Source organism: Phaethon lepturus, unplaced genomic scaffold (genome assembly GCF_000687285.1).
Source record: "Phaethon lepturus isolate BGI_N335 unplaced genomic scaffold, ASM68728v1 scaffold10833, whole genome shotgun sequence".
In the NCBI taxonomy this organism is placed as follows: Eukaryota; Metazoa; Chordata; class Aves; order Phaethontiformes; family Phaethontidae; genus Phaethon; species Phaethon lepturus.
Window position 1 is genome coordinate 45,595 of NW_010526979.1, and position 21,359 is coordinate 66,953.

The following is a 21,359-nucleotide window of genomic DNA, read 5'->3' on the forward strand; positions in this document are numbered from 1 at the left end:
CGGGCAGATGCCCAAAGACTTTCCAGAAGCTTCAGTGGAGGTCTGCAGCAGCCGGGTTTGCAGTACGTGCTGGCACAGGCGGTTCCTTGCTGGGCCACAGGCGAGCATTTTTTGATGCGTAAGGGTGTGAAAAGCCTGCAGTGCTGAGGACAGCGTGTGGCTAAGCGCCTAGGACAGAAACTGTACCACCTCTGCCAAGCCAACCTACTTTGAAGAGGCTTCCTGCCCTGACAAATGGAGAAGCGTGGTCTCAGAGCACCACCTCTGCAGGGATGCTGTAGGATCGTTCCCAATTCTGGGAACTGTAGGATGCATTGTGCCTGTGGAGGATGCCATCCGTCCACACGTCCCTGCACAGGCAGCAGTACCCTTGCGTCTCTCTGCCTTGGGCATGACTAGGCCTTATGGCTACTTTGGGACTAAGGGTTGCCTGAAGCTGCTTCACACGTTCACGCCCACAGTTTGCCACACATGTACATTTAGGTATGCACACTAAGCAGAAGACAAATAATTATATATGATCAGACCGCAAAAATAATTTTTTCCACTGCAGTCTGAAGAATACTTTACATAGCAGGTTTTCATGACACCGTAGAGAGGAAAAAATAAATCCAATTGAAAATAATGGATAAAATGTAAACTATGCCTATACAAACGTCCTTCCTTTTTAAGGTTCACTTTCAACATTCCTTGTGAACGTAAGGGAATTTCAGCTGGGCACAATGAAAATTCCTCACATACCATGTGCACGTTTTCTGGATGAAACAGCTAGTTTCCCACACGCTTGTGTAGCAATGTTATAAACGTACTCATGATGCTTGGAAATCATCAACTCATAGTATTTCTTCATTTTAGAGACTTTAAAAAAAATCTGAAGTAAAACGCATGCTTTTTAATAGCACAAACTTCTCATTTCTGAAATGTTACACAAATGAACAGTTAAAGGCAAAAAAAGTGGGATAAGAATTTGAAAATTATACATATGGATTTTAACATTAACAAATCTGCTGTGAAAAAGACGTGCACATGCTCTCTGTTTGTGGGAGCAAATCTGAGAACAACTCCCCAAACCAATGATGAGATGCAGCAGTATCTGCTAGTATATTTTTGGGTATAGACATGCAGTTGAATTATTTGACTTTTTGTTCATTTTTTGAAGAAGCCCAGTATAAGAAGTTTTGTTTAAGAAATTTGGAACATTCTATTATGAGGCTAGATATATTTCCCCCTATTTTTATGAGCATCTTTGACGCACAATACATTGAAAACTAATATGAACTAATTCGTCTTTAATATCTCCCACATTAAGCACTATAGGAAGCAGAGTCCTTCTGCAATCGCTGAGGAAATTCCTTGTGAATTACAGGCTGCTTTCTCATTTAAGGTCATGTGCTGAGGGAACACAGATCCCTAAATAGTGAGGCTTTTGTTGGGCTATTCATCTCCTGCAGCAGCTCTTCTGAAAAACATGGTCAAAGGCAGAGGGAAACAAGTACCAAGCAAAGCCAGAGTTTCTCATGGATAGATTCCATCCCTAGAAACAAAGCCTCCTCCCAAGGATCCTGCTCTGTATAAGCTCCCCATGGGCCTTCTAAAAGCCTTGACCTGTCACATTAGCAGCAGCTTATTCTTTTTCACTAGCCTCCTCCACAATACAGCAAAGCCATGAGGGAGATGCAAGAAAAGCTTTTTTTTTTCTGAAGCTTTTTTTTTTCCTTAAAAAACTTTTTTTTTTTAATATACTTTTTTTTAACCTCAGGACAGCAAGCAGCTTACAGTGCAATTTGTCCTGTGAGTCTGCTCCATTTGACCAGAGCATTTTAAACATTCAGGCAGGTGTCTGATAAGGAAATACTGGCCGTGCCCCTCCACAGGCAGCACTGCAATGCCAACTAAGTGCTACAGAAGAAAAATAGTAGCAGTGTGATGTGCCTGGAAGATGGGTGTTACAGCTCACATCTTTCTTCCACAAAGAACTCAGCTCTATTGTCCCCTACCCACATCATTTAACTCCCTCTGAGAGTGAGAAGCAATTTCTAAAGAAAAAACATTAGCTATCACTTCGCTGATAGCTTTAAAGACCATTATGAGAAATACATTCCAAGGAATCTTTTTTGTTAAAAAAAATTATCACACTGTTTAAAGAACATAAGAACATCTTTTGTTGTATATTCAGATATTCTCCGCTGAGCTTTTAATTTTGTTTTGTTTTGTTTTGTTTTGTTAAGTGAAAGAGATAAGCAGAGACTTTGTTTCCTACTCAAAAATACTAATGAATTTTGACGAGGACAATAGCAGGTAAACCTTTATCAATCTTTTATCTTTATCCTACTGAAACCAACTGTTTGCAATCTGTTAATTTACACGGGAGGAAAATGGTTCTATGTGTTTCAAAAGAAAATTAAAGTTTAAGGTATACTTGATAGATTACAGAATTAATCTGTAATTAAGATATTACAATTAAGCTATCATTAAAATCAGGGTCAGTGTGAGGAAACCCCCTTTTCTTTAAATGAGACACTTTTACCTGCATGGTAGAAAGCTCAGGGACTACTTTGAAGACTGCTTTAGAAACATTTGAGAGTCTTGTTTACATTAAAAAAAAAAATCCCTAAAATCTAAAGCTTTTATGACAATTTAATGGAAGGCCCATTCTCTCGATACTATTTTTCTCAACCTCACGTGATCCATGACCCAAGAAACTGTGAACACTCACATAACACTTATTTGTTCTGCATCCTGCCTGCCTTTCACACGTATACTCCTCAGATTTCAGTGGGAATTTACAGAAGAAATACAGAATAGGAAATATGAATATATACTAATTTCTAAAAACTGCATATAAAGAGGTCCTGCTTTGTTTCTGTAACCCTTAACTATGACAAATACAGACCAATATTTAGTATCAGTAAATAATGTTGCTACAATGATACATTGCGTACTGTCTTCTGAGATGATTTTTCTTTTTACGAGCAAGATTTTGGTGCATTAGAGGTCGATCAGACTTTCGTAGGGTTTCGGCAGCATAAAGTTAGTAAATCAGACTGTTGGCTGACTCTTCCAACTAGCATATAACAATAACAAGTCTTCTACCACTATAGCTGGTTTCAGGGGTAAGAACATGCTTCTGCTTGACCTTGTAGCTCAAATTCTGCTTTCAGATAAGCTTATGTTGGTCCCACTATGTTTAGAAGGGTTTAGAAGGCAGAAATTGATCTCACATTTATGAAGTCAATTGATGTATTCTCTTGAGAAAAAGACTCCTATTTTCCTCACCTTCTTCCAAACTCCAGGTTCTTTTTCATATCACACTGGACACATTTCTCAGTGCACAGTCAAAAAAATTGAAGTGGTTATGTAAGGATTCACAAAAACTAAGCCCATCGACTAATTTACATAGAAAAAAGAGCATGTGTGTAAAATCAGACTTATGTCTGACATAATACAAAAAGAACAAAGCCCTTATTTGGCAAAACACTGACATGTAGCTAGCAAACCAAACACAGCTCTGGTGTAACTTATCTGCTTGCAATGGAGTTGATGCTTCTGACTCCAAAGGTGAAGTCATCCGGCAGTGAACATCATGTGGATGATGCTATTGGACAGAGGAACCCATTTTGTGGAGCCACTCAGTTTCCAAATAACTTTAAATTCATATATAATTTTTTATGTTGAAACAAGTGAAAAGCTAAAAATTACTCTTTATCAGATATAAATTATCTTTAAGTGACACCATAACAGATAAAAAACTATATATAATTTAACTGTGCATGTGTACACACATGTGTGTGCATATACACACACAACTGTACACCCACACCAGTAACTAAGCACTCATTTAATCCAGTCATTGTTATTAAGTAATGAGGAGAAGCTAAGAGGCTAAAGCAGACAAATCAGTGGAATTTAGTCAACTTGAGAGAACTATAAATGTACCGTTTACTCTATTTAAGAGCATCTGAATAGTTTTATCTGTTGCTATAATATACAGCAATGTTAATATTTCAGTCACAGTTTTTGTCCATTCCCACAGAGCACATCAATACTAGCTACATGTAGAGTGAGATCAGTGCTTTGTCAGACCGGTTCATATCTACATTCTAGGCCATAACTAAATAAATTAGAATATGCTAAAGTGCTACATCAACACTAATGTTCCTGAACAGTAGTCACGCACATTTCTCTTTCAAAAAAAAAAAAAAGTAAAAAATACAGCAGCTATAGTTTCAAACATAGTCACATTATGTGAATACGCTTACATGTCACTTTGTTACAGTATTCAACAAATTGCATGACACAAAACCATATGGCAACAGTCAAGACTTCGACAGAGTACAAAAGGTAACTTTTTAAAAGTTGAGCATGATGGAAATAGACATTTGCAGAAAACACACTGTCTTCAGAATTCACACTTGAAAGTTTCGTTTAATCGTAACTTGCTGATGTTGATATCTATTTCTTCTGGTTTGTCACGTCTGTATGTTACTGTTCTTGTACAAACAGTAGGCAAAAACATCTTATCCTTGAAGGAGAAGATACAATTTTTATCAACAATTAGCTAATTTTATGTGCAAGAAAAAGATTACTGAGTATGATGGCTCTGAAATCAATTACCTTCTTTGTTGCAGACACTCTGTAATCAGCTGAAGATTTAACTTTATTGCTACTCCCCTGCAGAATTATCTGCCTGATGATAAGGACAACAAGCAACCCGATCAGAAAGGTAACTATAAAGATTATGGAAAAGACTCTAAAGTAGCTTCGTCCAGAGAAACATTCTGCAACGAAAAGAAAACACAAGTGTAAAGCCTAACATACGGAATAGGCACATCCCTCAAACACAGTTATATCTACCACTGCATAGTAATGTTGCATAAATGTAACAGGATCCTGATAAAAGTTAAGGGAAAATAACTTAAGGGAAGTTAAGGGGAAAAGTTGCCATATGCAAGCTTTTAAAGCAGGGCATATCATGAAAGGCAATTTTGACTAAGATCCACTGTAGCAAAATGGTCGAACTATTATTCCTTTAATCTACAGAGCTAAGACTGAGGCATCACTGTTTTGACCACCGTAAATTCCCCGTAAGCTGGTGAGTTTATAGCTGAAACAGAGAGGATGAATTGTTAGAAATGTATGGGGCCAAGACAGTTTAATCTTCACAAGATTACAGTGCAGATCATTGGCAAAATATGAAAGAAAATGTGGTTTCTTGAATCTTTGTCCAGTGTTCTCCTCACTGGTAAACCTCTCTCGCACAGCAAGCTTTCCTTTAATTAATCCTGAAGTTATGAGAAAAGTATTCACAGTTAGTTTTCTCACTTATGAACAACTGCAAGATAAAACGATGTACAAAAATGCGAAGTGACAGAAGGTAACCATTTACCTGCATTTTTGTTGCAGCGTGGACTGATTAAGCTTTACGAAATTCTACTAAAAAAAAATTTTTTCTTCCACAGCCCTCATAACTGTACAGTTTTTTATACTTGAAAGGAACATTTAAACATTACTGAACGTGAGGTAAGCATTCTACTCCATTCTTTCTCATTTCTGTCAATGTCAATGTCAAATAATGTAAGCATATGCAAAGTAGTAAAACATACAGATGCCATAACAGATTTTTATAAATATTTCTTTAAGTATTGCCCAGGCAGGATTCATTATTATTAGACGTGACTTCTGAAGGAGCTGGGAAATCTGATTTAGCAATGCTTGCCAATCACATTTCCTGTTATTATTTATCTTTTACTTTCCCTAAAGCTATGAGTGATTTTTCTCTTTTTCCTGCTTTATTTCTTATTGTAATAATATGACACACTTTTGAAAGACATTGTAACAGTGGTGAATTCAATTATTTATCGCAACAGATTTTCATCTCTTATTAAAATGACCTAGAAAATGTCACGTACCTGAAGTTTGGTCAATATAATGCAGCAGGTAAGCGCATGAGGCTGTGCACTGGTCAAGTTTTGCTTGAGATGCATTGTTAGAATGATGGCACTGAACACAATTCCTGTAAAATATAAATGTAATTATAAACCTATGTCTTTCTCTGTACTCCCCTTAAAGAGATTGTATCAACAGGCTGACGTATCGCTTGCACATAATGCTTTCCTGTTAGTAAAAACATTGCGACATTTATTTAGTTTTTTCTGAAATGTGATGCCTCTCTCAGCATTTTGTCCTTGTGATGCTTCTCAGAACCAACTAGTCAGAAGTCATAAAGCAAAACATGTCTTTGGCTTTCAGCCACATTCATCCAGCCCCTGCTCTGCCTTTTGTGATCTGAGTTTTTTGGGGGGTGTAGCTAAGGGTCCAGCACCTCTTCTTCAGCTGTCAGCCTCCAGTTCAGTCCTAGTCTTTCCTTATCAATCAGTCTCACTGGGATACATGCTGGGACTGAAGGGAAGAGATGGGTGTAGGAAACACAGCTTTGTTAATAATTTTTTGGATCCTATGTTAAGACAAAGCCACGAAAGTTCCCTCTACTGGGCTTTTCAGAGGGTCAGAAGCACAGAGGGAGGCAGCACTGTCAGTCTTACCATTTTCACTGTATAGCCTTGCAGAAGATGGACATCACAAGTGATCCTGAAAAAGCTTTGACTGAATTTTTAATGAAGTTATGCCATCTTCTGAATTTATTAAAGGCACACATTTCACAGCGCCTTTGAAAAAGTGTTAGCCAGCAAGGCAAACTGCATTTTATCTAGTGAAGTCTTATGAGTCACCTTTTCAGACATGGCCCAGCTTGGCTCTCCAGCATACTCACCAGATGAGCTATAATTCAAGTGAATACAGCCAAACAACAATTCTGTTTTGATCACAATTCCCTTTCCAACGAAAGGCTGATCTCACCCTCTCGGCCACGGTGGGATGCAGAAGATTACATGTGCTGATGGGAGGGCATAGAAGAGCTGTGCCCAAGGACAGGGCTTCATTGACTCTTTAAGCCAGCACCACTCAATGTGCCACTCAAAGCTTGTTCTATCTTCTCTCCTCCTTGGGCTGCTCATTTTGACTTCCATGCTGTCCCTTCCTTTACATGGGTAAGGAATGCTTTAAAACTAGCACAGCAAAGACTAAGTGGTTTAAAACTGAGTAATGGAGAATGTTGTTCTCTGGGAAAGACCAGTTCTGCTCTGCTGACCAATGGCAGTAATAATGCACAAGTACCACTACTGTTCTACACCTCCTTCTTTCAGCTGAGAAACACAAGGAGTGTGCAAAAAAAAATTTGGAGACTTGGTGGTATTCAAGAGTAGGATCTATTGATTATTTTTAAAGCTCCGAATTTATGGTCTTTATTACCTACCCACAAGATTTCATATGAAGAACCACCCTTTAATAAATATATGAAAAACCTATCCTCATAGGACACACCAACTTTGACTTCAAAAAAATGAAAGTTGGACACAGATTGGTGAACACAGATACGGACATGCAATTCTCTTAAATGCCAGTGTGAACCCCTCAACTACATAGAGAAAAGACTCAGGTGTGACTTGTTTCAATTTGCCAAAGTCTAAATATCTAAGAAATATAGCAGACATCTAACCAAGCAGAAATATTTCTCCTTGTTTCAACACTAAAGATTTAAGAAGTGAAGTCTAGCACAAGAAACATACCAGTTTTCTTCACAGGCTTTGTTACAAGTAGGACAATATTCACACAAACGGCCAAAGCTTCTTGGATCTGTGCACTCACACTTTCCACATACACATTTTCCTCTTCCACTGCAAATCTGGCCCTTTGAATTCAGGCAGCGCTTTGCTGATTGTAATGAGCACTGGCAACGGTCACCTTCCCAGCCAGCAAAGCATTTGCATTTACCAGCTTCACATTCACCATTACCTACAACATCAGATAGCCTTGAGTCATATGCTTTCATGAAAACAGAGTCAATTTTTATATGCATACGTTTGTATTGCTGGTGCTTTATGTTAAACAGAGCTAATTTAGACCTTGGCTTGCTAATTAGTTTTTAAGTTAACAATTTGGGCTGAAATTACCAGCATGATACATATTTATGGCTGCTGTTTGTTGAGCAAAAGTTGCTACCTTGATGTCATCCTAAGATGTTTTACTAGAATTTTCTGTGTTGCCTTGGATCAAAGCAGCGGGGATTAAAAATTACACAACAACCAGGAAAACAGTCTTCAGGCAAACTAAGGAAACTTCTCTTTAGCAAGAAAGCATTCAGTTCAAATAAACAGCTAGATGTGGTGGAGGAAGGAATATCAAGTTCACATGCACATGCCAGGTTGTTTTTTTTCTTTTCTTTTCAGACGCACACGTGACAGCACTGCTTTTCTGCCTTTCTCAAGGTCCGATGGCTGAGCTGGACAGGTGGGTGTACTGTACTTATGAACTGTAGGTTGTTTAGTAAGAACTTAAAACGCACAGCCTCAAGGATCCAAAGGCTATGAAGAACCTTTGGTGACCTTCACAATTTTCCAGGCAAAGCAGTGGGAGCTTTAGGGCAAAATCCAGATGTTTTCTATGTTGTAGCACATTTAGGCGGGTGTACAACTGACATGCTGATAATGTTTAACCACACTTTTACAGTATGTGAGAGCACCTTTAGGAAATATAGACATAAAGCACAGGCAAGTCTAGCAAATCTCATGAGGTCTCCTCAACTATGCCTCGGCAGTACCTAAGTTTCACACACACTGCAATGGCCCTTCTTGTGCTCCAGGGATCCACAGAGCAGCTGCAGGGAGACAGTCCCATCAAACAACGGGATCCTCTAAATGGGAGTGGGGCCAAAGTACAGGCTACCTCTTTTTTTTGCCTGGGATGGGTAAAATGGAGTCAGGAAGGGGATTATAGGACATCTCAGAGCAAGGCTCTGCACTGGAAAATATCCCATGAAGAGGGACACTGCTCAGTCACAGCCCAGGGTGGCGGGTTTCCCTTGTGGTACCCTAGGGCATGACTCCATCACAGGTGAGAGTCTCCAACACCTCTTAGACAAAGATCTCCCTGTCTCCTCTGCAGACCGGGGCACCACATCTCAGGCTTTAGGAGCTTACAGTTTTGAAAGGTCTGCTTATGGTTAAGAAACAGTAAATATGCAAAGTTGGTTGGTGGGAGGGAAAGAGAATGAGTAGATGAACTGTAATTCTTTGTGTCGGAATGAAATATCTAAAGGATTAGGTAATATTATTTCTCTTTGTTTTATGTAAAGTTCACAGTCACCAGCAGAGCAAAACAAAAATAACTCTACTAAAGACCATAGTATTACTCTAAATTTATCCAGCTGTGGTGGAAAACATTGGTCCCCCAATTCACTCATTGGTGAGTATAGAGTGAAATGAAAGGATGCAGGGCAGCAGTACAGATTTTAAAATATTTAATTACTTCTGAGGAGAAAAAAATATATTCTGGTAGAGACACAGTAATGATACTGATTCAACCCCATTTTTCCTTAATAACTCTAACTTAAAAGTACATGTTTTGTATTTTGTTCATATGGAGTTTCCATTTGCATGCTTTCTTTAAAAAACATAAAGTAGGCCACAAAAAAAAAAATTTCTAACAACTCGCCCTGTTTATATTTCACTTCCACTCTCCTTCCTGGAGCAGGTGTTCTGAACAGTGCTAGCATATATAACAGTATTTGAAATCAAGTGTCAGTGTATCTCTCACAAGACTGATTTAGGGTGTTAGAAAATCAGAACCTCATCTGAAAGTTATGATTCCTCCTAATCTCTTAGTATCTCATATTCCCATTAGATTGAAATGTATCAACTTACTTCCTGGAATAATTTTACTGTTTTATCCAAGATATCAGTATCATTATTTCTGAAGAAGTTTCATATTTAAATCTTAAAATAGCTAAACTTAGGAAAAACTCAATAAATCCCCTAAAAAGCAGTGCTGAAGTTTAGAAGACAGTGCATAGCTCTGTGGTAAAGAAAGCTCAGGCACATGAATTCCTACCAGGCTGTTCAGGACATTTCACACACTAATTCTTCACACACAGTTCTTGTACTTGACAGCCTTATGTCATTGTTTTCAGCTGCATCATGTGTATAAACTTCAGAAAACAAATCAGAACCAAAATACAGACATAAACTTTGCGGCTTACCGGAACATAAGTTTCCCTGGTGATACGGGCAGGAAAAATCATCCATTTCACAGTACTTGCCATACACCTTGCCTAGCTTGTTTTTGTAGCAGAAACATTTTCCATCTATGCAATTTCCTTGACCACTGCAGATGGGCTGGTCCTGGTGTCGTCTGCACCTCTCAGAAGGAAGTGTATCTCTATTAGAGCTACAATTATTGTCATTGCAATCGGACTGTTTGCCATCAGAAAAAGTTTCATCGGCCCATACTCTTTTGTGCCTTGCACTGTCTCCATACTGACAGGCACAGCTTTTCTGCACATTAACAATGGTGGTTTCATTGAAACCAATAGGCTTAAGTATTGCGTATTTTCTTCCTCCAGTTGTATCACATCCTTCCATTGTAACTGATACATTGAAAAGTACCTAGGAAGAAATAAAGACAGATTTTACATCATTATTATTTCCTATTAGTTGCTTAAAATTTTTACACATAAATAAAGCAGAATCTTACATTATGTATGAATGTGCTAATAATAAAAAAATACACAGTGGCCATTTGTCAAATATGATATATTAGTAATGATAGGCATCACAAATACTGTTAAAACCCTAACATTAGAAGATTGATAGCAGTCTACTTCTCATGTGAAGAAAGCATAGTTCCAGAAGACAAGTTTAATAGAAGTTAAACAGTCATAGAATTACCATCATCATCTGATCTTATTTAATGTGTACGTTCTGTGTCTATTATAGAAATACTCAGATGAGAATTAGGACTGGACTGAGCAATACAATACACAAACAGAAAGAGATACTCTTCATAAAAAGAACTTATAGTGAATGTTCTTGCTGCAGAAATGGTCTGTGCAAACAGAAATCACACAGCTTTTTTGGATGGCCCTGTCTACTCCTTCTAAAACAGAAATGGCTCACACCTTAGCAGCAGCTTGTTTTTGCTGTTCCTACAATGGGGATGGAGCAAGAGATTCTTGCTGCTCTTGCTGTGCCCCTGGGAAGACCAAGTGCTGCTTTGGGGTGGACCCAGTGCCTATCTCTTGGCCACATCATGGCCATCACCACCATGCCCCAGGACCTCCCCCTGGTAGCACCTGCTGCAGCAGCAGCCCCTGTGGCTTTCCAGAGTCCTGGCACATTTTGCTGGTTAGGTGACTGCCACAGAGTTTGCATCAATCACTACCAAAACTCTTTGACAACTCTGACATCTGTGATACTTTCACTGGATGGCAGTTTTGTATTTCACAATTGCTTTTGGGTTGGGTTTTTTTTGACTGGTAGGCTTCCGACAGGGTATTTTCACTAAGGCTATTTAGCCTGCTGATAGAAAACAACTCTTCCTTGCCTCCTCACAGAGAAAATCTAATCAAGAGGAAAAGAGCCCAAGAGAAGGAAATACTTTTACTATTTACCACCAAAGAACAAAGATTTCCAAATAAAAAAAAAAGAGAGAAAACCTAAGAAACTGATTACATACGACATTGAAACTACTCACAAAGACTAAGACCATTCATTTCTCATCACTGTCTCCCCCTCCCACTGCACCCCCACATGAGAAGAGCCAAGCCCTTGGGAACAATGGTGGCTTTGTGGTGAGCAGGGCTGCGGCTGCCTGCACAGACAACAGGAGAAGAATGCTGTGCAGAAGCATGCGCTTCTTAATGTCATACTGAGAGGGCACACAGGCTTTGTCTCGCCCTTTGCTTTTCTTCTTCTTGTTCCATAAATGCACCACTACACACATAACTCCTCAGTTGCCTGCAGTCTCTGTGCATAAGACTTCTTCCCTTCTATTACAGGGCAAAATTGTGTCTATGCAGTAATTAATTCATATGGCAGGTGTGTATCACGTGGGAAGGAAGGCTGCAGCTACAGAATGTGCTTTTTATTCAACACAGAGCCCTGCTAGAAAACATCATCATGTACAACACACTACTGGAGGAATGGCGGGGATACGGGTGGGAAGGGCAAATCATGTCTTCCATACGAGTTGTGAAATTTGATGGGTCTGAACACAGCAGCAGAAAGATTAAACGTATTGCAACTAAATAATTATAACACTCTGAACACTGACACTTGCTAATAGCCAAAGTTAGTTTTGCACATTAAAGAGGCTGTAGGATTCTTTTAGAATATAATATACTTTGTGTTTTGGTAAGAAAAGGAAGGAAGAAGGATTAGACAATGAGAGGAATGTGAGAATTAAGGAAAAGCATTTTGCCTATAAACAAATACTGAAAGGAGGATTTACGGTTAAAATAAATTAATCGCTTGAGGATGGCTCATTTTCAACAGCAGTAGAGGTTTGGGACCACATGCAATCTTTTACAATCAACTGGCTTGGCTTTTTATTAAAAAGAAACAGATATAAATATTTTTCTTTTCATTAAACAGAACAAATTCCAGCCCTATTTCTTATGACATGCACAGGGAACAACACTGGAGAAGAGATGAGTTAAGAAGAAAACCACAGCAAATCTCCCTTAAATTGTAGAAGCTAATCAGTAGCAAGTCATGCAGACAAAATTCAGAAGACCATAAAATACACCTAAATGAATGTATTTAAAATTTGCACATTTAATCTACTGATTTGTTTTGCTATTTCTACACACAGACACAAGTAAAATCACATCAGCTGAGACATACATACAAGTCAAGAAGGAAAGAGCTCCTTGACCCTGCTCTCCAGAAACACAGACCTCTTCCTGGCAAGCTAAATTAATTACTCTACTGGTCCAAGCAATTAAAATAAATATATCAAGGCACAGAGAAGTTGTTCTGGGAAGAAAACTATGTTATTTATATTATCCATACATCTTATATTATCCATACATCTTTCCCCATATTTTTCAACAGTGCACGATGCTCCAGTTTTACAATCTGTTTCATTCATTCATTAGTGGCACCAATCCAAATGGGGATAAATAATTTTATTAAATTGATTTATAAAATACACTAATTATCCACAACCCTGAGTGTGCATGAAGACTACTAGAACAAGGAGAGGAAAAGGTGGCTTCTCGTACAGACCCAAGGAACACAAATTCCAGTGATTCTTTTCCACTGGGTGATTATCTTTCAACCTCTTTACTACAGATTTGCAGATTTCATCACAATGAACACGTCCATTGTGCCCAGTGGAGGACAAAGGAGGAGAGTTTTAATGGATGTTAGCTTTCAGAAAAGCTTTGAGCCTTAGTTCCATGAGATTAGTGAGAATTAAAATAAGATTCAGGAAAAATAAAACCAGAGAATAATAGAGAGTCTGTGATCATTAATTACATAAATCAATTTGCAGTTTAAGCAAATCCCTAAAAGATTTCACACCATTGTAACTCAACCAAACAGGAAAATAAATATTCCAATTCCTTGAAGAATGAGAACTATCAACATACTTCTTCATTATATCCCACATTTTTACATCCTTCCATGCCAGTTTTTTTACTTCCATCAGGACAAATTGCAGTGATATTGAAGTGAAGACCTTGGATCTGGTTATCCACTTGAATTTTCACTTCAGAGATTAATTTCTGTAACCAGAAAACAAGTTTTAGTTGCATTCAATTGTAACACATAATGTGCATTAGTGACTAACACCAAGTATGGCCACTATGTCTGACTAAAAATGAAGAAAGCTTGTCTGTGTGAATAAAGGAATGAATTAAAGCATTGTTTCCCATATAAAGACCCGATTACATTCCAAATATACACAACCAGTGAACTGGTAATTCTGATAAAGAGGATTACGTTTTCCAGAGAAAAATGTTTTCAGCTTTTCTGAAATGGTTTTGAGACTGTATTTTTGGCAATTTGAAAATCTATTCTAACAACCATGTGCAACAAAAACTGCTTATTGTTTGAGAGACTACACTGCCTTTCAGCCACACTTTTAAAATAAAACAGTAAACATACATAGAACTATTGGTATATAGCAGAAAAGGTTCCTAATTGACTTGACACTTTATAAACTTCTGTTATTTTGCATCTGTCTTGGAAAAATTTCCTCTGAACAATCCTTAGGGTGATCTAAAGGCTATTGGGATTATTCTTACTGATTTATTTGGGTCAGCTAGGACTATATAAGTCAGCAACTAGTTGATTCCCATTAGGGCTTTTTGCAACATAAAATCATGAAAAAGTCAGATACTTTGTAATTTGTATTTACTGCATGTTCTAAAATCCTACATCCTTCCAAGAAGGAATATTGCTTCTTGACCCTTTAAAAATGTATTAAAGCTCTGTACAAACCTATGAGTTGAAAATTGCACAGAGATTATTAAAATTCCTGGCATATTACTATTAAAAAAATTAGTTTAGTGGGATATTTTTGCTGCTACAAATGGAAATTTAATTACATGAATCTGAACACATGTTTATCTTAGTAACTTTTTGAAAATTAGTGACTCATCTTTGGCTATTTAGCCAGGGATTTTCAGCCAGGGTTTTCCACAACTAAGCCTAAGGTTTCCTTGCCTAGAACAAGAGTGCAAGAGGCCCACTGTCATCAAACATCAACACTAAATTAATTTTCTTATCTAAGTACTTTTGCTTTCAAGAAAGCAAAACATACAAGCCCTGTTAACTGTGTGTTTGTGTATTACAAGCCCCTTAAAATATGATAAAACTCTCAAAGTATCAAATCCAATGAAGTTTAGGTTAGGAAGGAAGATACTGTCTAAAAAATGAAAATAAGGCAAAAGCAAACTGGGGGTGGCTAGAGCAGGAAAGTCCCACAGAGTCTTCCATTGAACTAAATCATTATTTTGTAAATTTTCATTTCCTCTCCTTGAATGTTTGCACTGCACTGTGCTCTATAAACAGGGATACAGTTTAGGATGGACAGCGTAAAAGTGGCATACGAAAGGACTACGATCTTCAAATTTTTTTGCTAGCAATTTCCTGCAAACCTCCATATTCAAAATTAGATTTCTAGATTTTATAAGAGAAAGTATAATATCAGTGAGAACTTCTCTGCAATTTGATTACACCTAACTTCCTCTGCTTTTGAATGTCTGCCTTCTGCACAATGTTCCCAACACAACGGTGAGAAAAATGTGCACAAACCCATTCTATTGACTAGGAACAGACATGGGACTTGGCTCTTCATTATAGCAAATTTACTGAAAGCAAATAGCCTGATTTAGATGGTTAACCTAGTACAATGGATAATTTCAGCCTCCCATGTCCAAATAATAAAAAATAATGTGATACGTGTTGATACCTTGCATATAGTTTTGTCACTGATTTTCCAACTTTTGGAACTTGCATGTTTGTGTAACTTGCATGCCCTGTCAGCATTCAACCATCTAACAGATTGCGTTCATTTTGATGCTGCTCTGTGGGCTCCCTGAGCTCTAGAACATCAAACGTATACTACCTGCCTTCATTTTCAAAGCTGTTTATGCCCCCGCTTACCAGGCTCTTTCATTCACTATCAAGAGGCCAATTTCCACTTTCAAGTTGCCATTCCCTGTCAATCACTTGTGAAAAATGACTTTATGCTCTTTCCCAAACTATTACTTTCTCATAGTATTACTTTCAATTGAGAACTCCAGGCAAGGGTTCACAAAGCTATTTCCATCGTTCTCTCCCAAATCCCTATCAAAACTCTTCTTCACTGCTATGACTCAAAACTCTGAGTCATTATACTGCTTTGTGCAGTGTAAATCCTGCTTTCCATAATATCCACTGTTGTCAAACTACCTCCTTGTAAATTCCCACCTGTTGTCCATTTTCTAAGAATTATGCTATAAAAACCTCTAGATACTGCACTATCTTTTTGCTCTGAATTTATGTGGTGCCTAGACAGTGGTGTCTGGTCTGTAACTAGAGATCTGAGATGCCAAAATTCAAATAAGCCAGACATTTCTTTTGAAGTTACCTGGCAACAGGTGCAGAGAATCAAACAGCATATTTAGAAGCACCTTTAGAAAGAAAAAAGTGCTATCTCTCAGCTTTTAGAACCTGACAGGCTGGGAATTTGAGGATGGTGTCACCCGCCAACCTGGACATTCAGAACAGTAGGGAACTTATTCTTGTGGACTTCAGATAGAGGCCAAGATCCTGGAAATTCCAACTTTAGGCTATGAAAGGTGAAAAATCCCTGTACAAATACAGCATACAATATTGTCACTCTCATCATACCTGATAGGCTTCTACCACCAAATCATTGAGATTTGCTGCTTGTGATTCTATCTGTCTTGCAACAGTACCAGGCAACAGAGGTAACAGATCCTATGAAAAATACAATCATTTATGCACAGTATTAATTATTAATATAAATTTTGTCCTTTCAAAATTGGAAAAAGAAATCAGGTTTCTAACCTACTTTATACCAATGGAACTGGCTTCCTTGAACTGCAAAAATAACATTGATGTTATTGTCAATCAATTTTTCAGAGAGCTGCCCAAGAGATGGATGCTCCTGCAAAATACAACAGAAAAGGGAAGACTGCAGATTAGTAGGGAAAAACCTTATATTTCACATATGACACAATATAGGATTCCAAAACAATCCCAATCCTTATTTCTAAATGTACAGAGAAATTCTAGGCCTACATCCAAAAGAAGATGGGACCAACCAAATAAACAGATCATGACAAAAAAAAATCATCAGGGCATCAGCCAGACTGTGACAGACTTATCTGTTGCCAATTATGCATGGGTGCTGCACAGTGAGAGGACTAAGTCACACAGTACTATTTTGTCAGTTTGAGTCAGATGCTTAAGAAATATGGATATGATATTGTCCATGGTCCATCTCCATGGTCCATCTTGAGAAATAATGAGATTGCTGAGAATGATAGGTGGGCTCTTGTGCAAAAGTCAGGGAGAAAGTTCAACACGAGGGCACTGAGATGAGGTGGGCTCTTGGGAACAGCAAGGTGAGTAGTGAGAAGTTTGTTTCTCAGAAATGTATTTTGTCACCAGGGATCAGACACATCAGCTAAATGCAGACACTGGGTCATGTTCTACCAATGTCAGTATTCTGTATATATCTTTCTTGCAGCTGACAGCTTTCTCCTTCTCTGTATGTCCAAGACCTGCCTTAGGAGTGATGCCTCCAGTCCTCACCATGACGGTCTGCTACATTTTCTTGACCACACTTGTGCTTGAAGAAGGTAGCATGAGTTTCACTCATGAGTTCTCCCCTATTTGGTGAAGTATCTATGATGGTATGTCCTGTGCCAGTGACCTGCCCTTCTACACTTCTCATTGAGAGATCTGACATGGATTTGAGAACAAGAGGTGGGTTGCTATCCCTTCATCCAAGATCTGGGGGAGCACAAGGGTATCTGTGTGGCCCCAGTGTGCTTTGTACACCTGGGCTATGTGAGAACCCTCCAGCTCCAGTACTCTAAACCAAACTGTATCTAAACGTTACTGCTTATTTACCATACATCTGTGAATGCTTCTCAGGAAGTAAATTCGATATTTAAAATTCATGACTAAACATAGAGAAGTGACTGGGACCTTGGTCTGTTTTTCCCCTTACAGAGATTTCATCAGGACACCGCCACCTTCAACCTCTTTCCTCCATATACTTCTGCTGTCTTTTTCTTCCCGATATTTTTTACCATTTGCCCCATATTGTCCCTCTGTTGCACAAACACACTCTGTTTCCCTGCATAATCCATTTCTCCTCCGAGTGCCACTTGTTACTCAAGGCACCCTGCAAGTCAACTGGTCTCCTAACAGCAATCTGAATGCCAAGACAGCTGAGACAGTTATGCAAGGGGGCAAAATCCGGGTTCCATCATATTGCACCTTTATAAAGAGCCTTGTATAGAAAGAACAAAGGAGTTTCTTGCTGCAGTTTGATCTTAGCTAGGGTCCATGCTGCTCTCAACTTAGAGAAGTTGAGATCCTTACCTTACCCTTACCCTTTGGTAAGAGATTAGATTCCTTAAGATAAGTGATGAAAGACAGGTAACACAGCAATAAACGGGCCTCCTTACAGCTGCAGCTGGAGGGTGTGCCATATGCAAGGGTGCAGTGAGCACATGTTCCTACCACACAGCACAGCTGTAGGTGAACTGCAGCAGCAGTGGCCTTGTTGCCATTCTCAATAGCCTGCAACACAGTACTACAGCCTCCTGCCTTCTCCTTGACCACAGACCACAGTGGTGGGGCTTCCATTGTGCCACACAACCCTAGAGGCGACATGCAACTCTCTGGCAAGATCACAGACACACCAAGTGGTCCCAGGACAGAGGCGAGTGAAGCCAGGTGTTCTGCAAACACCTCTGGCACTGTGTGAAAAGTGCGTGAAAGATGGCGGCAGTGTTGAGAGATCACAAGATGGTCAAATAAGTCAGTCTCCTGCTCAACATATGACACTGGACATGTCTGAATTCCAGCAAAATGGCCCTTCAACATCTCTGCAACTAACGGCAAAACTCTGGGATCAGTGGTATCAGAAATGGGTTTCCAAGCCCTCAGGAAACAAAAACTTATTCAGATGGGGCTTACTGAAGTCAACAGACAACATGCATCGACATGCAAGTGTTGCAGGGGCTGGATCTCCAAAATACTTAGTCTGCTTACAAGTCAAGCTGAACTTTCATCTACTTGTCAGCTCTACCTCACTGGAGTGCCCAGCTTGGTCAGTAGTACATTACAGCCTCACTTCAGATTAGAAAGAAAAAAATTTGTTTTATTATAAGATACTTTAAAAAACCAAAAAAGCATCAACAGACCCACACTATCTTTTTTCACTTTAAGCATGTAAAGAGATGACATAAGGAACTGTTGGTCACTCATGGGCTTCACTTTGCTTGCTGTAAGAATCTTGCCGTACTTCATGTACTTTTATCTTATCTCTCCCCACGACTGCTCAGGCGAATGTACTTTCGTTTTAGATCATCTTTCTTGTTCCAGTTACATCATTAATTTTATTATTTTAACCTACTGTGTTAAGCTAAGATAACTAATACAGATGTTAAGTATTTCAAAAAGGGAGTTAACCAAGCACAGATCTAAATAAAATGGACTAAATTTCTTTCCTGTCTTATGCTTTTTTGATGACCTTTGCTTAGCAAACTTAGAAAGAAACAGGCAGAAAAGTGACTGACTGGAAACACTTCTGATGTAAAGGTTAAGCTTATGCAAATAAATAAAGAGAAGTTGTCTTAACTGGCACAAGGAGGAACTAAAAATATGCCATAATGCAATCTTCTCAAGACTACCAGAAGCTAAGAATCAAAATAGGAAAATGATGTGATTACAGATGGCTCTTTAATTCAGCATAGCACAACAAAATTGCATTGATAAGGAAAAAAAAGCAAAAATATGTTTCATACAATGTATTTTTTAAAGAGCTGACAGCCTTTCATGACATTTCATTTAAATATCAAAGAGTATTCCCCTCCCCTCCCTGATTTTACTTGTTCATTTGAAGTTTCTTTATGCATCTCTATGACTAAAATAATCACAGGCTATTTACCATTGAGAAGAAAAAAAAGCAGGAAACCAGTACACCTACCCTTACAAACCCTATTGTGTTATCATGTCAAATCTACTCCAGAAAATACCTAATACTGAGAAAGATTTCCATTCTACCCCTTTTTTATTACCAAGCGCATGCCCACTTTAATATGTGGGCATGCCAGAATAAGCCCGTGGTTGAAAAGGATATGGGCTAGCAGCCAGAAAACACATGGGCCAAAAATGTGCCACCACAGATCTAAGCATCTTTCAAGGTCATTTCATTTTGGTGGCTAAAAAGACTACCTCATTTCCCAAAAGGAATCAATAGCAATAATCATGGAGATTTCTTATTCTATATGGGATGGTAAAATCATGATCTTTCAGCCCAGAATCCAGAAAACACCTTCTTCAGTCAGCCATCAACCTGTCACAGTTCCTTAGAAAGAGAATAATTAATTTTTTCTGTATTTTATATTGGTGAGGTTTTCCAGCTGAAACAGAAATTTATTTCTCAAGTTGGACAGAAAATATAGTTGGGTTTTTTTCTGAAACAGACAGTATCTTTGTCACCAAAGGAATCCTGAACACCAGAATAAAATATGTACCTTTAGCAATTATTAATAAGCAGCACAAAACTTGTCTCATTTATAGCACTGAAGTTAGGGGGAAACAAACCCAGAAGCCAAAATAGAGATAGGGACACCATAGCCTGTAAGTATGCTCTGCTTTGGGAAAGTTTTGGCATTATTTGGTTTAAGTAGAATAAAGGAAGGGGTTGTTTTTTATCCCAGGGACACTGTAGAAATACTGAAACTGAACAGACTGGCTAGAGGGAAATAAATAATCCTGACATCTGTGAGGGAATATCCAAGAGGTGACAGAGAGTATATGAATGCAAGAACATCAGATAATCGGAAATCCAAACAACCCTCCTGTTAGCACTCGCTCAGCTCCCTCCTCCGCTCAGCAAGGCCCCGAACACCCACCGATTCCCAGAAAACTCCCGTATTTCATGATCACACACCATACAGCGGCTGCTTCCTGCTGCCCCACCATCCTTGTAAACACCAGTTGCCAGGACTAAAATCAGGTCTAGCCTATTTTACACATAGCCCTCACTGACTTCACTAGCACATCGCTGGCTTGGGCTGAACACAGGCTATGTATTTTAAGTGCAGCTACGACTGAGAATAAAACTGTAATGTGCTCTAATGATAACACAGCTCATACTTCTGTTTTCTGGTGATTACATGGCAACTAAGTAATGATTCATGTTTCTTAAATGAATGATTCACATTTATTTAAGGAAATAGCCAAAGCAATTCAATACTACAAATCTTAGAAAAAAAATTCCTTTCTTCAATCACTCATGACTATTTTACATATTCTTGAAGAAATTATTTTGAAAGCTAAAAATATCTGCCGAAGGCTTATTATTTTGCTATAGGGGATTTGATGCAATTTTTTGCACATGTATGTATTACCACACATTGGCTTTATACTGTGAGGTTCAAATGCTACGTTACCACAGCAAAGCTTTGTGGCGCACAAATATTTTCTAGTCCATCAAGGTTGATTTAGCTCATTGATGTTGTATGTCTTCTCTTTTACTCTTACCAAGCCTTTTCAATCAATGCAACTGTGCATCTTCTGACCATAAACCATGACCACTACCTTTGTCTTATTAGCAGGATTGTGCAATTCTCACTTATTACCAGCTTCTTCTTGTGCAAAATATCACACCAGACACTTCTTTCTTATATTTTATACAAAATGTTGTCTCAGACTCCAAAATACGTTATCCCCCACAAAAAGAATGTCAGTATTTCCAGGTGATTG

General features: G+C 38.5%; 1 protein-coding gene across 1 annotated transcript in view; it reads right to left on the reverse strand.

Moving 5' to 3' along the window:
• Positions 1–4,077: 4,077 nt before the first annotated feature.
• Positions 4,078–21,359, reverse strand: part of ITGB8 (integrin, beta 8) — a 28,410-nt gene continuing 11,128 nt past the window's right edge. Inside the window, exons 6-13 of the mRNA XM_010283244.1 lie at positions 16,420–16,515; positions 16,236–16,325; positions 13,487–13,621; positions 10,094–10,499; positions 7,626–7,851; positions 5,910–6,013; positions 4,615–4,778; positions 4,078–4,522 (exon numbers count right to left, since the gene is read on the reverse strand). Coding sequence (XP_010281546.1) covers positions 4,400–4,522; positions 4,615–4,778; positions 5,910–6,013; positions 7,626–7,851; positions 10,094–10,499; positions 13,487–13,621; positions 16,236–16,325; positions 16,420–16,515 — 1,344 coding nt within the window. The 3' untranslated portion in view covers positions 4,078–4,399. The remainder of the gene's footprint in view (positions 4,523–4,614; positions 4,779–5,909; positions 6,014–7,625; positions 7,852–10,093; positions 10,500–13,486; positions 13,622–16,235; positions 16,326–16,419; positions 16,516–21,359) is intronic.